General features: G+C 54.9%; 3 protein-coding genes across 11 annotated transcripts; all 3 read right to left on the reverse strand.

The window, feature by feature from the left end:
• Window positions 1–176: 176 nt before the first annotated feature.
• On the reverse strand, window positions 177–6,036 carry ENTREP3 (endosomal transmembrane epsin interactor 3). 5 transcript variants are annotated; one of them, XM_008155701.3, is made up of 12 exons: window positions 5,245–6,036; window positions 4,991–5,047; window positions 4,682–4,792; window positions 4,468–4,587; window positions 4,222–4,329; window positions 3,503–3,675; window positions 3,270–3,369; window positions 2,874–2,943; window positions 2,066–2,614; window positions 1,404–1,472; window positions 1,014–1,267; window positions 177–922 (listed from the first exon to the last, which is right to left on the reverse strand). In XM_008155701.3, exons 1-12 carry the CDS (start codon window positions 5,467–5,469, stop codon window positions 749–751), a joined length of 2,010 nt encoding a protein of 669 aa, XP_008153923.2. In that variant the 5' UTR covers window positions 5,470–6,036; the 3' UTR covers window positions 177–748. The 5 variants fall into 5 exon arrangements, with proteins under 5 accessions (XP_008153923.2, XP_054568109.1, XP_008153922.2 ...); XM_054712134.1 differs by having other exon boundaries at window positions 1,014–1,234; window positions 3,503–3,678; XM_008155700.3 differs by having other exon boundaries at window positions 3,503–3,678.
• A 714-nt stretch (window positions 6,037–6,750) lies between these two features.
• On the reverse strand, window positions 6,751–11,190 carry SCAMP3 (secretory carrier membrane protein 3). Its single transcript, XM_008155698.3, has 9 exons — window positions 10,987–11,190; window positions 10,586–10,663; window positions 9,863–9,988; window positions 9,658–9,778; window positions 9,125–9,253; window positions 8,515–8,674; window positions 8,312–8,413; window positions 7,504–7,621; window positions 6,751–7,211 (listed from the first exon to the last, which is right to left on the reverse strand). Exons 1-9 carry the CDS (start codon window positions 11,050–11,052, stop codon window positions 7,065–7,067), a joined length of 1,047 nt encoding a protein of 348 aa, XP_008153920.1. The 5' UTR covers window positions 11,053–11,190; the 3' UTR covers window positions 6,751–7,064.
• Window positions 11,191–11,756: 566 nt separating this feature from the next.
• Window positions 11,757–22,016, reverse strand: CLK2 (CDC like kinase 2). Of its 5 annotated transcripts, none has more exons than XM_054712061.1 (13): window positions 21,979–22,016; window positions 18,483–18,652; window positions 17,526–17,751; window positions 16,758–16,845; window positions 16,342–16,408; window positions 16,053–16,169; window positions 15,105–15,271; window positions 14,273–14,367; window positions 13,508–13,637; window positions 13,320–13,402; window positions 13,085–13,164; window positions 12,817–12,907; window positions 11,757–12,275 (listed from the first exon to the last, which is right to left on the reverse strand). In XM_054712061.1, exons 1-13 carry the CDS (start codon window positions 21,985–21,987, stop codon window positions 12,090–12,092), a joined length of 1,509 nt encoding a protein of 502 aa, XP_054568036.1. In that variant the 5' UTR covers window positions 21,988–22,016; the 3' UTR covers window positions 11,757–12,089. The 5 variants fall into 5 exon arrangements, with proteins under 5 accessions (XP_054568036.1, XP_054568035.1, XP_054568034.1 ...); XM_054712060.1 differs by having other exon boundaries at window positions 16,758–16,842; window positions 17,526–17,754; XM_054712059.1 differs by having other exon boundaries at window positions 17,526–17,754.
• Window positions 22,017–22,209: the final 193 nt, after the last annotated feature.

The following is a 22,209-nucleotide window of genomic DNA, read 5'->3' on the forward strand; positions in this document are numbered from 1 at the left end:
CGGCCTGGGAATAGGCAGTGGAGTGCAGGGAAGGAAGAGAAAACATTCTGCTATGAAAAGGAGCAGAGATACCGTGTGCAGCTGAAAGCAATGTAAATCTTGAGAGAGTTTTATCTGTAAGAGACACTAGAACAGATTTCATTGATGATAAAAAATAATCCAGACGAGAAGGGGGGGAATTGAAATTTATTGAAGGCTTACATAGTGTGTTAAGAGTTTTACAAACATTTGTCCTCGCCATGTTTTACAGGTCAGGAAATTGAGGTTAAATAACTCGCCCAAGATCATGCAGCTAGAGGTGGCAGAGCTGAGAGGCCACCCAGGTTGTTATGACTCTCCATGCTTCACCACCCAGCTGTCTAGGCACACAGCCCCTCATGCTGAAACACCCTGGCCAAGCCTTGCCCTGGCCATAGTGCCCCTGACACATCAGAGAGAGTTACTCTCATGCTGGGGGGTTGGGGGTGGGGCAGGACTCGATTATTTTCTTCCTCCAGTGCTGTAAGCAGGGCATCTTCCCGCCTGAATACCCATGCGGACAGGACAGAAGCTCTCCCAGGCCAGAGGAGCAGAGGCAAGCAGCAGGAGCCCCAGAGGTAGGAGAGAAAGGAATAACAGAGGGGTATACAGCGAGTTTCTTTTAGTGTCAGCCAGTGCAAGGGAATGCTGGAGGCTGCTGGTCCCAACCAGCTGGGGTCTGTGGCCCCAGCATTCACCTGGATCTGTTCAATGTAGCAAGAAGCCCACATCAGAGCCCTGTCTCCCGGGTGCCCCCATTGAGGCTGAGGCTGTGGGGGCGGGTGCCGCGCTCAAGCCTGCGGCCAGAGAGGAGGCGCCGCAGGGAGGAGCCAGAGCTCAGATCCCCGCAGCTTCTAAGATGGAGACTCTCTCGGCCTGGCCGTCCCCACCGGCTCCGGGGCACCTGAAGGGGGACACAGGAGAGGACATCCATGTGGCCCAACCTGAAGCTCCAGGCTTTCCTGGGCATCTTCCCAGGCTCCCCTCATGCCTACCTGCTTATGCCCGTGGGCTCCGTTCCCACTGGGGTCCGGGGTCTTCCTGGACATGTGGAGGAAACGCGTGACCAAGGCCCGGCCTGGCCAGCTGCCCTTCAGGTCCCCCAGGGAGTGGGCAGGTGTAGGGCCCGAGGGCAAGGGAACCTTCTGGTAGGTGGGAACAGGGCGCCGTTTCTCGGCTGAATGAGCACGCAGCAACTTGGGGGAAGGGCAGCGGGCTAGATGGAAGAGGCAAGCTTCAGAGCAGAGCCCTGCAGAGAGAGAGAGAGAGAGAGAGAGAGAGAGAGAGAGAGAGAGAGAGAGAGGATGGGTGGAATGGGAGGAGCAGAGAGGGCCAGGCAGCACCCCCCCAGCCCCCAACCCCTGGGCACTAACCACACGCCTGACCTGTATCTGCAGAGGAAATAGAAGCAGCTTCTTCCTCAAACACTTTGGTATAAAGGTCCCTGAAGTCAGCTGGGGGCGGGGGGGGGGAGGGGGGAAGGGGAGAGAGAGGCAAACAGGGCCTTGCTCAGTGGACACACCTGCCCAGCCTACCACCCTCCTGTGAGAATTCAAGCCCAGAGGAGCTCCCGCACCCCATCCCAACCAAGGGGACCTCATCTCTGCCCACAGGTGGCACAATTCAAGGCAGGGACCAAGGCGGTGTGGTTCACAGCCACATCCTCCCCGTGCCCGGGGCATGACGGTGATCGTGAGCCCTGAGCGTGCTAAGCATTTCACTTGCATCGCCTCCCTCCTCCGTAACTCTGAAGCTCCCATGCTGGAGGCGCTATTGCTCCGCCTGGTTTATAGCTAAGAAACAGGCTTGGTGACTGGTCCAAGCTGGGAGCTGTGGATGTGGGTTTCAAAAACAAATCCCCTTTTCGCCACCAAGCTACGGATGCGGTGTTCCTAGGAGGCGAGCACGCGGGAGCTGTCTCCCTCGCTCTTCCATCCCCTGCAGGGACCTCACCAGTTCCCGATCCTGGTGGCCATCGCTGGTCCTTCAACTCCCAGCGCCTACCTTTTCCTGAACCTTAGGGTGGGGGGGCGGGGGGGGTACTCACCGGTGTTGCTGGAGGAGGCGATGCCTGGGTCACTGTGTGACCGTGGCAGCAGCAGCGGTGGCGCGGGCGCCGGGTGATGAGGAGGCCGGTGCCCGGGCGGGGTGAGGGAACCTGAGCTGTCGCTGAAGCGGCGAGGGGGGGCTCTTGTGGGAGGGGCTGCAGCTGGGCGGCCGCCTCCCCGGGGGACCCGCCGCCTGAGCTCGGGGAAGCAGGGTGCCACCCAGGGCGGCCAGCCCTCCAGCCGGTGGCAGCTGCGGGCGGCGGTGGGGGCCCCCAGCGGAGGCGGGGCCTCCGGGGCGGAGCAGGAATAGGAGCGCGCGGCCCGCGGGGGCCGCCGGGGCAGCGGGCTGTCCTCGAAGGGGCCGCGCAGGCCGCAGTCCAGGCTGAGGCAGTAGCCGGCGCGGCTGCGCTGAATGGAGCGGAAGAGCACGTAGTCCACGGAGCGGACGGAGCCCTGCAGCTCCAGCAGGCAGGAGTCCTCCGACGGGCTGGAGCCCCCCGGCAGGTCGCCGATGGCCGACAACACCAGGGACCCGCTGTCCATGGACACTGTGGGCGGCAGGGGGCGCTGGGTAGCACCGGCCCGGCCCGGCCCAGGCCGTTTCTCTCGGCTCAGGCCCGGCCTCTGGGGGGCCGCTCCGCCTCGCTTTATCGCCAAGGGGACCGTGAAGTCCAGGATTCCAGGAAGCCACCGCCCTCGCTGGTCCACACACCACCAGCTCGGCCTTGTCTCCCCCTTTTCCGCTCCCACCCAGCTCTGCTATCCCAGGCAGCCGGCCCTGGTCCATCCTCCCCACGTTCTGCTCACCATCCACAATGGAGGCCACTCGCTCGCAGATGCAGGAGCCATCATGAAGCTGAGGGTCAAACAGAGTGGCCTGAAGAAGACACAAGGGTCAGAGGTCTAGGTCTGCACCCCGACAGGGCCACCCCCACGTGCGGGACAGAACTGGGGACGTTCCGGATTCCAGTCCCGCCGCCGTGCCACTTTGTACAAGTCGCTTAGGGGGGCCTCTGTTTTACGGAAACAATGGCTCCTACCCCACCCACCTCACCGGGCTCTAGGGAAGAGCAAAGAGGGCGGTGGATGTGTTCGTGCTATCAGGTCCTGGGAACCATTGTGATCTGCATCCAATGACTGCAGCGCACTCGGCTCTCATGCTCTAGCCCTGGCTCCCTGGCCCACACCAAGCCTTGCTCTCACCTGGCTGTCTCCTCGGAGCCCCATAACGGCCTCATAAGAAGGGGGGCAATCAGTAGGGTACAAGGGCACGGGGCTGTCCATGGAGCCATTATAGGTGATGCTGGTGGGAAGAGGGAGAGGGGTCAAAGCCTGGGGAACTATTCCACCAAGATCCTCCCCACCAATCCAGGCTGCAGCCAAAGCCCCCCCTCCCCCTGCCTTAGCTTCCCCAGCAGGAGCCCGCCAGGCCTCACCTCTGGGCATCTGTTTCCGAGCTGCAGGTGTACTCTGGGGGATAGTAGGGAGGTGGGGGCACAGGTGGTACAAATTCCTCCAAGTCCAACATGGTGTGCAGGAGAGCGGCCGGGGGCGAGGAGGTACAAGCCAGAGGCCCCAGGGGACCTGAGACCGAGCGCTCAGGGGCCAGCTGCTGGGGAGCAAGCAAGAACCCTGGTTTCTGGTTATCGGGCTCCCAAACTCCTGGCCTCATCTACATTTTCTGGCCCCGCCCCTCGAAGCGGCTCCGCTTGGCCCCTCCCTCAGCCAGAAACAGCCCCTCCTCTAACCCTGCCTCCACCCAGGACCTCCAGCTCTGGCCCTGCCCATCTAAAATAATGCCTCCTCTTTATGACCCCAACTACATCCAGAATCACCACCTGCTGTGTCCTCACCAGCACATCAACCCTTCATCCCCACCCCCACCCAGGATCTTCTCGACTCCGCCCCCTCTCCTGGCCCCAGGCTGGCATCACATACTTTCTTACTCCCTGTCATTCCTTCTCCTCACCACCCTCCCCCCCCTCAGGCCCCCTTAACATCCCTACAATAATAGACGTTCCTGATGGGTGATCTACAGCCCCTGGTGCTTAGAAGAATCACTGTAGTCACCACCCCCTCAACCCCAGTCCCAGCACATACACCCCTGCCACCCCTCCATTACATCTGCTTGGCCTTGACCCCGCTCCCCCCTCACCGTGTGCATGAGGTCAAGGGAGAATATTTGGATGCAGCAGATAATTGCTGAGAGGGTACAGATTATGGTGGCACAAACGGTAAGTCCGCAGACGCTGAAGAGCAGGTTCTGGGAAAAGAAAGAGAGAGAAAGAGGGATGTATGAGGGGAATGGGTAAATCCCACATATCCTGGGCCCGTGAGGACCCCAGGAGGGGAGGCGTGGTGGGGGAGAAAGGAATGGGAGAGCTGGGGGGTGCATGCTCACCTTGAGGGCCCCTCGGGCTTCATCACAGGTGGAGTTAGGGGCAACTTTGAGTTCCTGCCCTGACTCTGGACAGGGCCGGAGGAGGGGAACAGAGGGGCAGCACACACAGACCTTTCCTTCCTGAGTGGAGTGGGGAGGGCGAGACAGACTGAGTCAGGTGTCCCTCACATCTCCCCCAACCAGTTCTCTCCGGCTCGCCCTCCTCAAATCTCACCATGGAGCAGTGTCGGAAGTCTCGGGCCAGCTGAGCATTCTTACAGGAGAGAACAGAGCCAGCCATACTGAGCATGACACACAGCACCGAGAGCAAGGAGAAGAAGGAGATCTGGGGGACACAGGGTGCAGATCAGGGCTGGGATGCTCAGGAGTGGGGGCTACCAAGGAGGGAGCCACCCTCCTTCACACTCATTCGTGCCTGGGTGACAGGAACGGGAGAGCCAGTTCCCTTCTTGAGGGCATAAATGGGCATCCCCTCGGGTGCTGGGCACCTGCCTCCCAGTGGACACCAGACCCTGGCACCTACCACTAAAGTGAATGGCCGCTTCCAGGACACAATGCCAACTACCCCGGAGAACGCCAGCTGGGGACAGAGTGGGCACAGGCTCAGCCTGGCAGGGGAGGCACCTGAGTGAGCCCCTCACCACAGGGTGCACCCAGCCCTTTCAGGAGGGAGAGGGCCAGGAGAGGGAGGAGAGGCCAGGCTTTGAACTGGCAGCTGGTGTGGAGGGGTGGGGCCCAAGGAGCCGCCCCCACCCAACAACTGTGCACCCAACTCACCGAGAATCCAGCCCAAGACGGGCAGGACCTCTTGATGCTCTCGGTGGTGGTGACAGAGGAGGCCACCATGCTGAAGGTGACCACCAGGATGCCCAGGAGCACCTGGGCCAGCCCCAGCGTGAGCAGGGCCTGCAGCCAGGGTCGGTGGAGGCGGAGGTGGGTAAGGCCCCGGGTACTAGGACGACTGGTAAGCGAGCGGCTGGAGTCACTAGGCGAGGGCATCATGCCTGCCGCCCGGTTGCCTGCGCCTCGCTCGGCCCCCCCTGGCACTTGGGAGCATCTCAGAGGAGCCCAGGGCCCCGTCCTTCCTCCTCTCCACCCCACTCGCTCTAGAGCCCACCCCCTGGCTGGGTCCCCTGGGGCATGGCTCAGGGACTCCAGCTGGAGGGGGGGTCAAGGCAGGGAAGGCACAGAGGGGCCGCGGAGTGCTCCCTCCCCACCACGGGCACTGGATGGGCACCGTGCCCAGGATGGCGATGAGGGCGCTGGGACACAGGCTCATCGCATCTCCCTAGGGAAGAGGGGCGCCGAGAAGGGCAGGTCCGGGAGTGAGGAGAGGGAGTGAGGAGAGGACGGAGGTCGGGAGCCCAGGAAAGGATGGGGAAGGTGAAGTCCAGAGGATGGGAAAGAAGTCTGGGGAGGAGGGGAGGGGTCGGCGTAGGTGACTCTAGCGGGGCGGCGGACGTGCCTCCGGAGTGTCCGGTGGGATCCAAGGCTGGTTGGTGGGATAGGCCAAGGTACCGCTGCCTCCAGTCGCCAGCCCTGCTCCCCTCCCCGCCACGCTCCGCTCCCCCACCTCCGGCTGCAGTGGGTTTGGAGGCAGGGGGTGGGGATGGGATGGTGCGAGAGGAGGAGCGTGGCTGCGCGGTGCACCCCGGGAGTTGTAGTCAGCATGGAAGACCCCGGAGCGGGGGATGGCAGGAGCTGGCCACAGAGCAGGCAGGCAGGTCTGCGGGTAAGGTAAGTGCTCTCCAGTCCCTGCCTCTACCGGGACCCAGGCCCCAGCCAACAACCCTTTGGGCGCTCGCTTGAGCCCCACCCAGCCTCTCAGTCCTCCCACCCCCCACCCCCCGCCCCACGGCGTTCTCAGTAGAGGCAGCGGCTCTTTCCGGGTCATTAATGGAAGGGTGGGGAGCAGGGCTCCCTGGTGAATCTGTGATTCCACGCCCAACCGTGGACTTCCCTCCTTCTGTCTGCACCAGCCAGCCTGCCACCCAGCTCTGCTGCCCCACCCTGACAGCTGGCAGTTCACACTACAGCCAGGCCTGACCTTCCCTCTGGAATTCACACTCTGCCTTCACTCGTTCCCTCCTTTTTTTTTTTTTTTTTTTTTTTAATCCTCACCAGGATATTTCTCCATTGATTTCTTAGAGAGAGTGGACCATGTGAGAGAAACACATTGACTGGTTGCCTCCTGCATTCGCCCTGACCGAAGCTGTATCCACTGAGCCAAACCTACTAGGGCACTCTTTCTGTCCTCGTTCCCAAAAACCCCAGAAACAGGAATTTGAGTTCCAGTTCCACTTTCTTTTTATTTAAATAATCGAAGCAACAGCCTTGGCACAGCAGAGGGAAGCTGGGTTGGGGTGTGTAAGGGGTGGCAGCGGTGTGGCCTGATTGGGCAGTGGGGTGTAGGCAGAGCAGTGACTGGGTCACCGTGGGTTCCCCGACCCCTAAATCAGGTTCAGCAGTCACAGCTGCGGGGTTGGGGGCATTATACAGGAGACATCAAATAGTTATGTCTCACAAGTCCCAGAGACCTCAGGGAGAGGGGCCAAGTCAGCCCCCTCAAGTGGCAGGGCCAGGGCATCCGTCAGGGGTCACGGGGCCCGGAAGGCATTTTCAGCAGCCCCAGCGGCTGCATTGGCAGCTGCGGTTCGCACCGCAGGATTGGAGAAAACACCAGCCGCAAATTCTTGCTGGGCCTTCTGGAAGCTGGCACCTGTGCGGCGGTACAAGGAGTGGATCTGCAAGTAGAGGACAGAGATATCATAGCACATTCCAGCCACTGCTACTCTACTCCGGCCTAACACCACCGCCACCACTCCCCAGCCTGCTGCTCTCGATTTCCCTTCTTGGATCCCCTCCAACACACACACACACACACACACCATAAGCACTCCCCCTACCTCAGAGGTCCATTAGCTCAGAACCCGCCCATCAGCCTGGCCCTCCCCGGTTCCTCCTGAATGTTCCACCCAGGCCCCTAGGGACACATGATCTCACTCTCCTGGCCCCACCTTCCACACAGCCCCTCACCCGCTTTAGCATCACAATTCCCAGCACGGCGATGCCAGTGAAGAACAGGGCGACCAGGAGCATGAGCACAGCGACAGCCGTGTTGGTCTTCAGCACCACCAGGGCGGAGATCCAGCCACTGGAAGGAGGGACAGGGATGTGGCAGTGAAGAGGGCCTGCTCATAGCTGGGTTTCTGTCTTCCCCACTTCTCCACTGGTTATGTCCCAAACAAGCCCTATTTCCACCCTTCCTATCGACAGTCACGCCTATTTGTCTGGTAGCTTTCTATGCACCACATTCCCAAACTACATCCACTCTCTTCATAGTTTAGACCCACTTTCTGAACTACTTCCCAGCTCTCCAAGCTCTTCCAGACATCCTCACTCTAAACAGACTCTTCTGGCCCTGGCTGGTTAGAGCATCAAGGCTGTGAGTTCGATCCCCAGTGAGGACACATACAAGAACCAACCAATGAATGCATAAATATGTAGAACAACAAATCTCTCTCTCTAAAAGTAAATAAATTAAAATACAATAAAATAAATAGACCCTTCTGTTGAAGATTCTCCCTCTGCTCTTCAACTGTGATTACATACACCTCCTCCAGGAAGTCTTCTCAGATTGACCTTCTTCCCCTCAACCTGTGTCTGTCTAGAGTTCTGTCTGGGCTCTCTCTATCCTGGAAGTATGTCCTGTCTCTCTCCGTAAACCAGCACCTCCCAAGGACAAAAACCACATTTCCTTTTGCTGAACAACTCCCACCCAGTACCCTGACTTGGTCTAGAGGACTCAGGGGAAGGGTTGAGGGTAGACAGCAGCCTCACAGACCTGAACCCCCAACCTGGGATGCCAATGGCCTGGAGGACAAAAAGCACATCCTGGGCGAAGAAAATGAAGAAGAAAATGAAGAAATTGAATGAACTATCGCTCCTGCAAGGAGAAAAAATGGGGAGAGTGGGAGAATTAGTGCTGGAGGAGCAGATAGTAGGGGGTCCATTCCAACTTCCCCATCACCCCAGCCCCCAACTTACCGGAAAGCCTTATACATGGGGCGGTACCAGCAGACGAAGGAGCAGGGAGTAAAAAGGATGATCCAGAGGATGGAGAGCCCAAAGCCGGCGCCATTGTTGGTCTCCACACAGAAGCTGGCCAGGCAGGCGAGGAAATTCAGGAGAAGAGCCAGCGTGCTGCCTAACAGATGGAGGGACAGGACGACGGCTCTTTCCGACCGCAATGAAAGCTCCTTCCCGTGTGAGCCCACCCGATGGCCCTCACCAAATGTGGCAGAGAAGGAAACGCAGACCACATCTGCCTTTACACAATCCTCCACAGGGGACACAGAACGAGCAAATCTCAATCATGTGTAATCAACCCCCTTTGAGAAGACAGTTAAAGGATTCAGAATACATTTATGCACGAGGACAAGGGAAGGTAATCGGGCAAAAACACACATTTGCTAGAAGGCTGGAGAATAAGTTCTAACTTGTATAAAAGGACTAACCCAGGAAGATCCTAGAGAAATTAGTCTTAAATATTAAAGAGAGGTAAAGTGTGTAGTTCTAGTTGAGTGGGCTCCGGGGCAAGAAAGATGTACAAGTTACTACTTATACTCTTTCTCCAAATGGGCTTCTTACTACTCACACATCCAGAGATAGTACATGGTGGATACTGTCTTCTGAAATTCTTGTGGGATCTCCATGGAGATGTCCTGGAAAAAGCAGGGCTGAACTGGGCAAAAAGAAGGCAGAGGGGGCCAATTGTTCTGTCGAGCTGCAAGGCACAAAGAGAGCAGAAGTGAGGCCGAGACCAGTGAAGGAATCACTCCCGCTTCCACGCTAGGTCCTCTATTCTATCTCTAATCTGGGGTCCAAGGAGATGGAGAGAAATAAAAACAATGAGGATTACTATTTACAACTTTTAAGCACTGTGCCAAGCACTTTGTATAGATGATCTTGTTTAACTCCCACAACAATCCTGTCAAACAGGTACAAAAACTATTTTCATTTTACAAGTATGGAAACTGAGGCACTCAACATTAAGTAACTTGCCTAGGAGCTCACTATTGTTAATAAGCGATAGCGCCCAAATTCAGACTCACAATTTGGCTCTGGTGCCCAAGCTCGTAGGTGTTTTGCTCCTTAGAAACTGTCAGACCCTATCAAGGACCCACTTACTAGCTTTGCCCCCCAGGGCAGCATGCTGCAGCTCTCGCTCTCTCCGGTCCAGCTCCTCTGCCTTCCTGTTGAGCTCCTCTTGCTTCTTGAGCAGCTCTGCTGTGGCTGCTGCAGCTGAAGCCTGCCCAGGACGAGCAGAGAGAGTTGAGTCCTGGGCCCCAGGGCTGGCCCGGCTTCCCAACCACCATCCACACACCTCCTTTACCTGGGTGCTGTAGGAACCATAGTTCTTGGGTTCTGAGGGGCTGAGCTTTCTCGAGGACTGCGAGGGAGCTGAGGGTGGAGGCAATGGAGCTGGAGCAGGGGCAGGAGGCTCATAGGTTGATGGTGGCTGTTGGGTTTAAAAAGACCTTACAGATCATCTGGTCCCTCACAACAGAGGAATCTAGGGTCAGCCCGAATACCTTTTGACCCAGAACTCATTCCCTAAGTAGCAGCCCCTCCCACAGTTGTTAGAAAGCTAGTTTTTATGTTTGTCAGAGAACTCCTTTACAATCAGCAGCAGCCCTCATCACCCCTCACATCAAATTCCTTAGCCAGAACTCAAAGCACTCATCTACATCTACTTCCGTAACTTTTAAAAACTCTATTTCCTGTTCCAGTGAGACACTTATGTCTAGTTCTTGCCTTCTAATTGCACACCTAAGCAGAGTGTTTTCTCACCTCTAACCAGCTGCATACTTTATTTTTTCAAAGAAGCCTCCCCAGACAGAGCCTTGGTTATGGCCCCGCCAGGCTCCAATTGGACGGGTCGTTAGCCCTGGTGTCTCCAGAAGAATTTAGCATCCCATGGCCGCTCTGTCAGGGAGCTAAGGTCATGGTGCTTGCTTCTTCCTTTGCTTGCAGAAAAGGCCCCTGTACCCCGACAGAGTGGGCTTATTGGCACACCCTCCCCTTCCTTGCAGTCCTGTGCTCTTCAGAATCTCACCTCTCGGGTCTCAAAAGGGTTGTAGACGTCAAGCGTGGCATACTGCGGGCTCGGTCGGTGCTGGATCACAGCTGGGTCCTGCGGGCAGAGACCAGAGGCTCAGCTGGCACCTGATACCTCACAGGGGCCTCTTCAAATTGCCTGTGGCTCCAAGGACTGCACCTAGGAGGCCACGCTGTTGTCCCAACATTTTCTCCAAATCCTTCACCCCTCACTGCCAGTACCAGTTTCTCACAGGGACGGGGCCCGCCCCCCAGGGTGCTCAGTGGTCTGGAGTCACCGTCACCCTCACGTGGCGGCCCTTCCAAAGATCAAATGTCAAGAATGGGAATACAAGTTAGCCCCATCCTCCGGAACCGGGAAGTCAATCCTGTTGCCCAAAGGAGGCCGGCGCAAGTCACCTGAAAAGGGTTGTCAAGTTCGCCGGGCTCGGCGAAGGGGTTTCCACCGTCTGTGTTTTGAGCCATAGTTGCAACCACGGACTAGGCCGCCCCCTGCCCTCCACGCCCCTGGGGCGGCACTGGGGGCAGCAGCGACTCTCAGCGTTCCCTCCGCTCACTCCGTCCGCCCCGCTTCGCTGTGCACGGATTGGCTGTACCGACCGGAAGTCTCAAGGATCCCGCAGCAGTAGCGGGTTACGCCTGCGTCCTGGCTAAAGGAAAGGCCGGAAGTACCCCACGTGACAGCGCTAATCCAGTGTCTCTAACCAGTGCCACCCCTTACCCCACGTGACGCAGCCCCACCAACGAACTACACCCCCCAAGAGGCTTTGCGTGACAATCCTGCTCAGTCCGTCTCTCGAGATGTATGATGGGAGCCTTTCCCCGGTGGTGGGAGCCTCTCACAAGCCCAGTTGTGCAAGTTTTTATCCTGGTTTCTGGCTGGACGGTAGGGGTCCAGTCTAATGGCCCTAGTAGTTGGACCCCCTTCGCAACCCTCATTATTCCTGATCAAAGAAGTGCCACCTTATGATCCCTCTCCATTCTAACGTGCAGGAAATGTTATCACTCATCATTACCCTTCTCTGAAACAAACCAGATAAACTGGTCGCCTGATTAGTTAATTTTAGAGGGTAAGATGAGACTCCCTGCTTACCCAAACTCAGAAAGGTTGCCAATCTTCTCATCCCTCCACCCCAGCATCGCCAAACCTCAAACTCCGGGGATGGAGGTCAGATGAAGCACTTCATTTTATTTCACAAAGACTATACAAAATTCTTTATAAAATATGGGCTGGATGCCACCTGGTTACCTCATTCTGCCCCCATCCAACTCAACTGTCAAGGGGCAAGTGAGGGTGGGAAGAGTGTAGAATGGAATAGCATTATGTACAAGGCAGGGTACAAGCTCTTTCATATTTACACTATTTCACATATTCACAGGTATATAGGGAGCCAGGAGGAAGGAGTGGGCTCCGGTTCTGTTCTCTTGTATAAAAAAGCACCAGTGTCCTGGACTGGACACCCACTGCTGCTAGAGATGCAGGGGGGCCCAGGGTCTGATCGTCACCGACTGATATCCCGACTGGAGTCCCACAACTTGGCACTGAGTGGTTCAGCCCGGAGGCGGGTGAAGAAAGGATGCTGAAGAGCTTCACCCAAGGTCAGACGCTTAGCAGGTTCATACTCTAGCATGCTTTCAATCAGATCGAAGAGCTGGTGGTGTTCCTCGGCCTCTGAGGTCAGATACCGCTGGTGGTGGAGGGCAGGAAAAAGGTGAGGACGATGCCTTACAAACCCTGCCTTCTACAAGGCCCTAGCTTCAGTCTTGGAAGACCAAGGCTCTGCTTACGACCATTATGAATACTACCTTCACACGACCACATTGGGACCGACTCTGATATTACAGCTTAACCTACCTTCGAACTAGGTACTGCTTCATACTCTGAAAGTTCTACTTGTATATTCTTGTCAACTTCGTAAATCTTCTTTAGCTCCACATTAAAATTTAAGCTCTTCAAAGGTAACTTATTCTTTTTTTTTTTTTTTTGACCCAAGGAATCCAGGACATTGCTTTGATCTCTAATTGGCTCAAGAAAGACATGGCTGTCTAACCTCCTTCCCTCCAAAAAACCACTCCCTCTTATCTCTCTTCAATTAACCAAAAATGTCCTCAGTATTCCTCCCCTTCTGTCCCAACTCTGTGCTTGTGAAATGCTTTCCAGAGGCAAAACACCCTAAGAAAGAAGGGACCTCTGGGTGGTGGGCACTGCTGATCCCCAGCCTGGCTCACCCGCAGTGGTTTGCAGTTTTCTCGAACGTAGCGCCCAGCTGATGTGTTCTCATCCCAATCCAGGCGACCCCGATAAAAATATTTCTGCTTCCTAGAGGGGAAGGGGAGGTTGAGGAATCAGGAGGTTCCTCTTACTGTGGGATAATTCCCTTATTCCCCCATCTGAGCAGCTGGGGGAGGGAAGGTGTCAAAGAAAAAAGAAAATGTGATATTGACCATTTGTTGAGAGAAAAGGAAAAGGGTTAAGTCCCTCCCACTCAAAGTTCACCTTGTTTTTCGGGTCATCCGGGAAGGGATTGGACCCAAAATCCTTTCCATCATGGCTAGATGCTCTCTGTTGTCATGGGTCTAGGAAAGGAAGCCAGAACTGAGCATGGGACTGGGAAGGGGATGCTGAGGACCAGCTGCCAGGAAAATAAGCAATGTGGACGAGTAAGCAGGCAGGTCCTCGGCAGACAGGGCAATCGGGGGTGAGAGTCCCAGGTGGTCACGTAGTTACTTACTTGGAAGAGGGTGAAGCCAACATAGTACTCAAAGATGATGCAGCCGATGCTCCACACATCACAGGGCTGAGACCAGCCCAACTCTGGGTAGGAATATTGGAGGGAAAAGGTGTCATGAGGCTTAGGGGGTGCCACCCTCACCACCACACCTGCTCACACACTTGGACATCCTTGTCCTTCCCCCTTACCAAGGATGACCTCTGGTGCTCGGTAGTGGCGAGTGGAGACAATAGTACTATGGTGTTCATGGTCAAAGGTGGCACTGCCAAAGTCTACCACCCGCACAGCTGTGCTCTTCACGCTTCGCTCATCTCGCTTCTAGGAACCAAGCAGGAAAAGAATGAAGCTCCGCACTACAGCCTGAGATGCCATTACTATCCTCTGAAGTGGTTCTGAGCGTTAAAAAAGTAACTCTGACCTGCTTCTCTGCCCCCCACCACACGCCAATCTCTTGCCTTACAGTCTCCCCATATCTAGCAGAGTACTTTAGGAGTTGAGGAGGAAGAGGATTACGGAATAATTATGGGATAGCATGCAAGTCTCTATGCATCAGAAGGCTATACCCAAGTGACTGGTGTTTTTCTGAAAATATATAACATGTTGCAAAGAGAGGGAGAGTTTCCTTTGGAGATCTCCATGAACTCTAGAGTTACGCAGGGAACTGAGCTTTCTTTACAAAGAAGAGAAAGAAGTCCAGAGCAAGAACCTTAAAAGCATTTCCACTAGATTGGAAAGTTATCTGAGGTTCTTTTTCCAAATTCTCTTCCAATTGAAGTCTTCTTAAATCTCTCCCTTTCAATCTCTTCTGGTACTCTGGTTTTACTCAGTCAAGAGCCAGACCAAGAGAAAATGTGGGAGCAAGAAGTAAAAGGAGGCCACACAGGGTTAAGAGAAAGGCAAACTGACACAGCTGCCTGCCCTCACTGGCCAAGGGGAAACCCTATCCATCTTACCTTCTCAAGATTGTAAGTGAGCTCGTAGTCTGAATTCACAAACAAAATATTTTCAGGCTTGAGGTCCGTATGTGTCAGCTTGTTATCGTGGAGGACTGCAGGGGAAAAGGCCAGGTCACGGTTGGTCCTGGCAGCCAGGGCTAACTGGCACCAGCTAACCCTAGGCTTGGTCACCTAGCTCCAAGCTGGTGAGGAGGCAGGTTCAGAGTTCCTAGGTTGCTTTCTGTTTTACATCCAAATGAAATGCCTGGTCTAAGATGCTCTATGCTTATTAACGTAAGATATGTAAATAATTCTCAATTGAAGCGTAAGGATAGTTTTCTATAGCTTGTATTTTTGTACTGGTTCTGACATAGGTATATCAACTCTGCAAAACTGTGTTGTTATGAACACTCAAGAGGAACTATGTACTAGTCTGGATTCCCTACGTGGCTCCTTGGCTGTGCTACTCTCTGCTTCCACCTGCTTGGCTGGGAATGAAGAGCATCTCAGATTATACACATGTAAACCTCTAGCTTGAGTCGACCTTTTGTCTTTGTGCTTGCTGCCTGACTTACACTTCCCAAGGAAAAGAGGTATTTAAGTGCTTTGATTTCAAAGGCTTTGTCTTCCAGCTCCTGCTTGGTTAGATGTGGAGTAAGCCAATCAGTGATGGTGAGGACATCAGTCAAGGAGTTAAGTCAGAAGAGGAGATGTCAACATGACAGTGAATAATAGAAGTGCAGATAATCAAGTTGACTGCTTAGGGGCTTCACCAGTGCACAACTGAGATAGAAGAGGTCCAATGGAGGCAGGGGCTGTCCCAGAGTCCACCTCGGCCCACCCCACTCACACTTGACAGCCTGGCACAGCTGGAAGGCCATGTGGCGCACTTGGTGGATGGGGTAGGGCAGGTAGTTGTTGTCTTTGAGGAAATCGAAGGTGCTAAGGCCCAGAAGCTCAAAGGAGATACACATGTGGCCATGGTAGTCAAACCAGTCAAACATCTGGACACAGAGGCTGGGAAGAGAGATGGGGAAGGGGAATGTCTGATGAGCTCCCATCTGCTCACCACCCCTCCAACAAGGTGGGATGCATAGCTGTTGATTCCACACACTTGTATTACCAACAAAATTCAGTTCCTTTAGGAAATGGTCTTTCTGGTGGACTCAAGAAGAGAGGTACTACCTGGCAAGATTCAAATCATTTTCAAAAATTTTACATAGTTAAAAAAACTCTAGTTGCTGAAGTGTTGTTGAGTGCCAGGCTCTCGTGTTGACCTTGAATTGTCAAACTGTCATTCCTAAATCCAGACCCCACCTCCCATTCCTGAAATATCACTATTAGCCACCACTGGGCCATGTTTATACCTATTATATTTTTATGTGTTCACTTAACACCCTTATTACATATTTGGCTTACAGAACGTGTGTGGACAGAAATACTACATATAAATGTCGGTGGCCTCATCAGCATAGTTCTAAGTATTAAAAGCTCAATTAGCTTTTTTGACAAAATGTTAATTCTCAGTCTCAGGGTCATTTCCAGGGCAGATCCCTACAGAGGCCACCCTGGGGTGGAGACAAACTGCAGAGCAATTTAACTGCCCTGAAAACAAGGGAAATGAATTGGAGACTATTGCAGACCCTCCCTTCCTACTCTAACGTTCTACTCTAAGATGATGAACAAAAGATGAATGGATGAGAAGGTCTGACTCCCCCGCCTGCCTAACCTAGGTTGGGGAGGTTTTCCTGTATGGGGTGGAGCCTCAGACTCCCCACACACTCCTTTGCTTGCTTACTTCTTGTTGTCAGGGTCCTTCTCATTGATTTTCTCCAGGACATTGATTTCAAGTCGAGCAGCTTCCTTGTACTTTTCCACATTCTTTATGATCTTCAAGGCAACTCGAGCCCCGCCCCTGTAGGTTGGCAGAAGAGGCTTTTGCTGGGTTCTTGAGAACATCTCAAATTGAATGGGGCTGTCGGGGCATAAAGAACTCCTACCTTTTGCTCATCAGTACATAGGCCCCAGATAACCCTCGCTACCTCTTTATGCCTAGCAGGTATGGGGGTAGGGTGGCTGACAGTTACCTGCGATGGTCGACACATTGTACAACTCTGCCAAAGGTCCCCTCTCCCAACGTGCTTACAATTTCATCTGAAATGAAAAAGAGCAGGGTCGGGGAGAGGGAGGGAGAGAAGGTGGGGAATGAGCTGAGTTGGAAGGAAAAAGGGACAGCAATCTGGGGTGAAATGAAGGATGGGGGAACAGATACAGATGGTCACAGGGGAAGAAAACCCCTGTGTGATTCCCACCACCTTTAACCCAGGGGCCATGAGAGCTGGGAGTGGACAGCAGAGGTCAATTCTCAACAGCAACTCAAACCACCCAGATAAACAACACCACTGAGAAAAGGCAAAAGAGACTGTGACTTGGGTTGGCTTGGGACGTTAGAATGGCTATGGGACCATTACAGGCTATAGGATTGTTACGATTTGGCTTGTACATCGCTCTTGTAGCCAGTCCCCGACGTGGTAGATGAGGTGGCCCTCAGCGTCGTCCTCTACACTCTTGGCTCTCCGGCTGCTGTGCTGCTGTCGGGGGGCGGGGGGGATCGGAGCAAGCCAGGTGTCGGAGCGGGGGCCGGAGGGAGGCGGGGTGGGTGGTGGAGGGGCCACCGGTCACAGGCGCCCAGCCAGGGGGGACAGACGATGATGGGGGACAGTGGAAGGGAACACGTCAGATGCAGTAAGGCGGATCGGGGTGAGAAGAGAGAGCGGCGCATAACCCCAAGTCCCAAACCCAAAACGGGAACAAGGAGAGGCACGGGCAGAGCAGAGAAGTGGTGTCGTTGTGCCAATGTCACCCACAACCCCATGCTCTACACAATGCCCTTCCAGGCAGGCACCAATCTCCCCTTTCCCCCACCCAAGCCCACCTCCTGAGGGGGCCATGGAGCCCAGGGCTTGGGGGAGAAAGGCAGTCCACAAGCAAGGTCCCCATTACAGAGTGCAGGCCTCCGGGGCAGAGAAGCGGCTCCCTGCACAGCAAGGCCAGCATGCCAGAGAGGCACTGGGGCTCACAGATGCTCTGTGCCCAGGCACCTCTAAAGCAGATGCTGGGGCCCTCCGAGAGTCGAAGAGCTTCCAAGAGAGACGGACTCAGTGCCCACCTCAGAGTTCATGCCCCACGAACCAGCTGAGCACAGGATACTTCTCACTTACCAGGGTCCCAGAGGGCTGAAGGGGAGGGGGAGGGCCTGGGCTGCACTCACCGAAGATGAGCGGCTGAAGGTCCGACTGCGCCGCCTCCGCCGTCTGTGCTTCCTGCGGCTGCTGCGCTGGCTGCGGTAACTGCTGTTCTCCCGATGATACTCGTAGGAATGCCGGTAGTCCGTGTCATAGTAGGCATCTCCCCGATCCCTGCTGTAGTCATTGCGCCTGTAGCTGCCACAGTATCGCCGGTCATACGCTCTCCGGTCAGAGGAACGGTCATCATAGCTGCTGTTGGACAATAAACACCCATTAGGTGCATCTGTTCAGGCCACATTCCTTGCCACACCCGTGACAAGGTCCTCCCTCCGTGAGGAAAGAGTACTGCTGGAAAAATGGCTCCCAGACACCCATCAAGTCTCTGAGAGTACTGAGGGCCAGAGAACTGAAGTAACTAAGTGCAGAGGAGGAATCACCACCTGCATGTCCCCAAGACATCTCAAAAGACATCTGCAGAACCACATCCTCTGGGGGCCATCTCCTTCCCTCCAGTGATTTAATGGAACAAAGCCATAAGCCTTCCCTACATCCAGCTTTGCTCCAAACTATCCCTAACCCATCCCTCCACCGAATACGCCGCTAAGTTATTAAAACCAGGCAAACCTAACTCTGTCTTGTCTATTAGCTCACTAGCAGCTACTTCCAGCCGCTAGTCTTCCGCATTTGCTTTCCCTTCATCTGGGACACGTCATCCTTATATTTCAGATGAGTTTAGATGTCACACACTCTGGGAAATTTTCCTTGAACTACACATCCTGTCCTAGTCCAACCAAACCTGCTCGGTGCTTCCTCAGCCCTTTCCCATACTGCCTCTATGATAACACTCTTGACATCACAGTGCAAATGCCTTACTTTGTCATTCATCTTGAGCATCACCTTCACCCAGGTGCTCAGCACGTAACCAATAAATCTTTCTTAAATGAATGAATGAGGGAGTGATATTGAGTACAAGGTCTCACCTCCGGGAACGAACGTGGTAGCTGTCTTCCCGTCGATGCCTTCGTGTCCGGTCACTGCTACTTGACCAGGATCGGCTTCTTCGTCTCTTATGCTTCCGGCTTCGATAGTGTTCATGGTAACTCCCCCGGCTGCCTCGTTCTGAGGAGTGGTACCTTCGGGGATGAGGCATCTGGAAGAGAAGGCAAAGCAGAAATAGTGGGGAAGTCCCCTTCAACGACTGGAGGTTGCAGAGGTGCCTAGCTGCTTTCTTCTCTTTGATTTCTCTCTTTTGACCACCCACTGTGCTTGAAACTCCTCCTCCATGAAGTGTAACAGCAGTCACTTACTAACTCTGGTTGAAAACTCTAGGAAGCCTTCCCGAACTCTCCCAGTCCCTGAAACACGCCCCCCTCGGCACACTGCTCTCCTCTGATTTTCCACAAACATGGCTCCATGGAGACCTTCAGGTCTGGGCCACAGCTCACTACAGGTGAGATGGTGTCACTGACGGGAGGCTGCCAGAGCGGCTCCTGGGCTGAGGGCTAAGACAGATCTGTGTCATGCTGAGTCCCTCACAGCGCAGCAGAGGAAAGCTTTAGTACACTCTATCATGGCAAACGCTGACAGTTATGCCGAGTGTCCACCATCTGTGTTGAGGGCAGGAGGCCCACTGGCCGGGTCTCTACACACAGCAATGCATACGAAATATAAACAAGTTCTAGGGACCTGGTCTAGCTCCTTGACCTGCCTTAACTCTTGCACCTCTGGCCCAACACCCCATGAGAGGTTTTAATACAGGAGGCCCCAAGCTGCAGTCAGCGTCCCATCTGGCTTCTCCCCTTTTGGCTTAGGAAGTACGGAATAACTGTTTTTTAATTAACATCAGCACTGCTTGTCTAAGAGCCAGTTCCCTTCCAGTTATTGGAACTGGAATGGCATGGTGCACAAATCCTTTTCCCCTTCAGGGAAAGAATCAGAAATCACGGTCACAATCCAGGAAGAGGAGGCTAGGAGGGCATAATGAAATGAAATAGGCCTAAGGGCAGAAGTCTTGGTGGGGGTAAGGATTAGGTGTGCAAAGGCCAATGACTCCAAAATCTGGCTCCCACTGGAGGCTCTCTCTGCCCCATGTCTTCAGATTCAGAAGGGGGGGAGTTCATTCGTTCCAGGCTTAACAGGGCTCATAGAGCGCCAAGAAGATACAAGCGCAGTATACTTGCAGGTGACCCAACATTGCTCAGACACGCAAATGTCACCCCACCGCCCGGAGACCGCCACCGAAGTCCCCAACAGGCCTCTCCAACAAAGCATCTCCGGCCTACAGCCTTCATCAACTTGTACAGCTTTATTTCCCCTTTCTCACTCGGATGATCCAGAACGAACTTCTGGAGTCAAAGGCTTTCCGTAGCCTCCCAGTGACACGGCGGTGCCTTTCCTCTCTCCAGCCTTGGTGCAACTCTGACATCTCGCCTCGGGAACCACTCCCATCCCTGCTCCATCACCTTCCACTTGGGTCGTTCCCAAGTTTCCTACAGGTCTCCCCAGACGCACCCCAGGCAGGCTCCCTTCCACCTCCACTCTGCACGCCTCCCCTCCGCCACTTCGCAGGTCGTGACCCTCTTCCTCCCCGCACCTCGCCCCGGGTCCCTCGCCCCCGATACACCCCTACCCCGCCCGCCCCGCGGTCGCCATCTTCCCGCGCGGCCCCGCGGCCCGCCAGCCCGCGCGCTCACCGTTCTGGCGGCGAGGCCCGTGCGCTTGTCCCACAGGAAGTCCGTGATGGCGGCAGCACTGCGGCCGGGAGTCCCGGCACCCCCGCGGCGACGAAGTGCGGCTCCACCCCCCCACCCCGAGACCCTGGGACCTCCCGCCTGGTTCCCGGGCTCTGCTCCAGTCCCGCCCGCCCCGGCTCCGTCCCCGCCCCGAGGATCCGCTGGGGGGCCGCTCGCACCGCCCCCGCCCGGGGCCCGGTCCCAGCTGGGTCTCCGGCTCTGGCCTCTCCGATCCGCCGCTGCCACCGGGAGCGAGCACGTACGCACGCACGTTCGGCGTCGCTTCCCAGTTACCCCCGGGCTCCGCCCCCAGGGCCGCGCACGCCGCCGCGTCCTCGTCCCGCTCGCGGGCGTCCGCCAGTCCGAGTGCAGGATGCGCCGGGCCGGCTCCTCTGCGCCTCGCGTCCTTCCCCATCCCTCCTCCATCTTTTGCCCCTTTTAGGAGACCTCGCTGACTTAGGTTTGGAGGTTTAAAAGAAAGGGCTGTTATTGAGGGAGTGTCGCCGCTCCGCAAACCTTTTTAGGCTTGGTGGTGAGGTCTGCTTCTCCAACATAGCCTGAAAATAGCCAGTTCTTAAAGCAGCTCGGCTACCTAACCCCAGCAAAGAGAGACCCCCAACACACCTTTTGTCCTAAACACAAACTATGCACGTGTGGATTCAGCCATTCGGGAGCATGGCTGTGAGGGTAAGGTTTGAGCAATGCGGGGATGGAGAATCGGGTGCCGAAAAAAGGCGCAATCACTCTGGACCTGTATATTATGTACCTACACATAATATGAGGAGTGTACGTTTACTGAATTGAAAAGAGGAAAGCGAAGGGGACCTTGAGACAAACTGGGCAGTTACAGACGCTATAGAAGGAATTGAGGAATAGAAAGGGAAGTGAGAAAGAAGCTGAGGATAACCACATTAAAGTCGGAATATCAGAGGGGAGCTGGGATGGAGGACTGTCAGATGGAGATTAGATCAGTTAGCCAGAAATGGTTTAGGAAAAGTTCCCTAAAATAGAAGAGGAAGGGTCATGAGGGGCTAAGAAGGCAGAATGGCAAGTTCACTTCCTCCTCCAAGAACATTTTCCCAGATCATCGTTCACTCAACAAGCATTTACTGCGTGTCCGCTATGTGTCCAGCACTGTGCCAGATTCTTCAGAGCCTCACAGTCTAATGGGAGAAAAAGACCTGTAAAGAGATAATGAGCGGAAACCGGTTTGGCTCAGTGTATAGAGCGTCGGTCTGCGGACTGAAAGGTCCCAGGTTCGATTCCGGTCAAGGGCATGTACATTGGAGGTGTGCAAGAGGCAGCTGGTTTCTCACTGATGTTTCTAGCTCTCTATCCCTCTCTCTTCCTCTCTGTAAAAAATCAATAAAAAAAATTTTTTTAAAAAAAGAGATAATGGCAGCCTTGTGACGAGAATGGTTATGAACAGTGGTGGCCTGGACACTGTCGGAAAGTTCTAGACTAGACCCGACCTGGGGAAAGGAGATTTGGAAATGTGTCTCTAGGTTTCCTAGAGGAGATGGGATCTGAACCAACTCCTGCATCCTCAGCATCCATTCAGGGATGGGCAGAGTCGCATGTGGTGAAGGTTGGCAGAAAAAAATCAGAAAGTTAAATACCAGGGTGAGCAGTGGGGAGAACAGAAGAAAGGAATATGCCTAGAGAGTGCTGAGAGAAAGGAAGTGGAATACAGGAAGTTCATGAGCAAGAGTGGGGAAGACGAATATCAAAAGCCTTTCCCCACCTCTTCCATTGGTCCCCAATTCCTCGCCCTCCTCGGTCACATCAGCTACAACTCCCGTCCGGTTTTCCCGCCACTGGCAGGCGGCTCCACCTCCCTGGCGCTCCGTGAATAAAAGCCCAACTGGAGGCCACGCCCGCTCCGTGGCTCCGGCTGCGTTTTCCGTTTTCCCTTCTCCTCCTCCACTTGAAGGACCGCCCCTATTCGCCAAGCCACGCCCATCTCGGAGTCCCT

Source organism: Eptesicus fuscus, chromosome 22, assembly GCF_027574615.1.
Source record: "Eptesicus fuscus isolate TK198812 chromosome 22, DD_ASM_mEF_20220401, whole genome shotgun sequence".
NCBI lineage: Eukaryota > Metazoa > Chordata > Mammalia > Chiroptera > Vespertilionidae > Eptesicus > Eptesicus fuscus.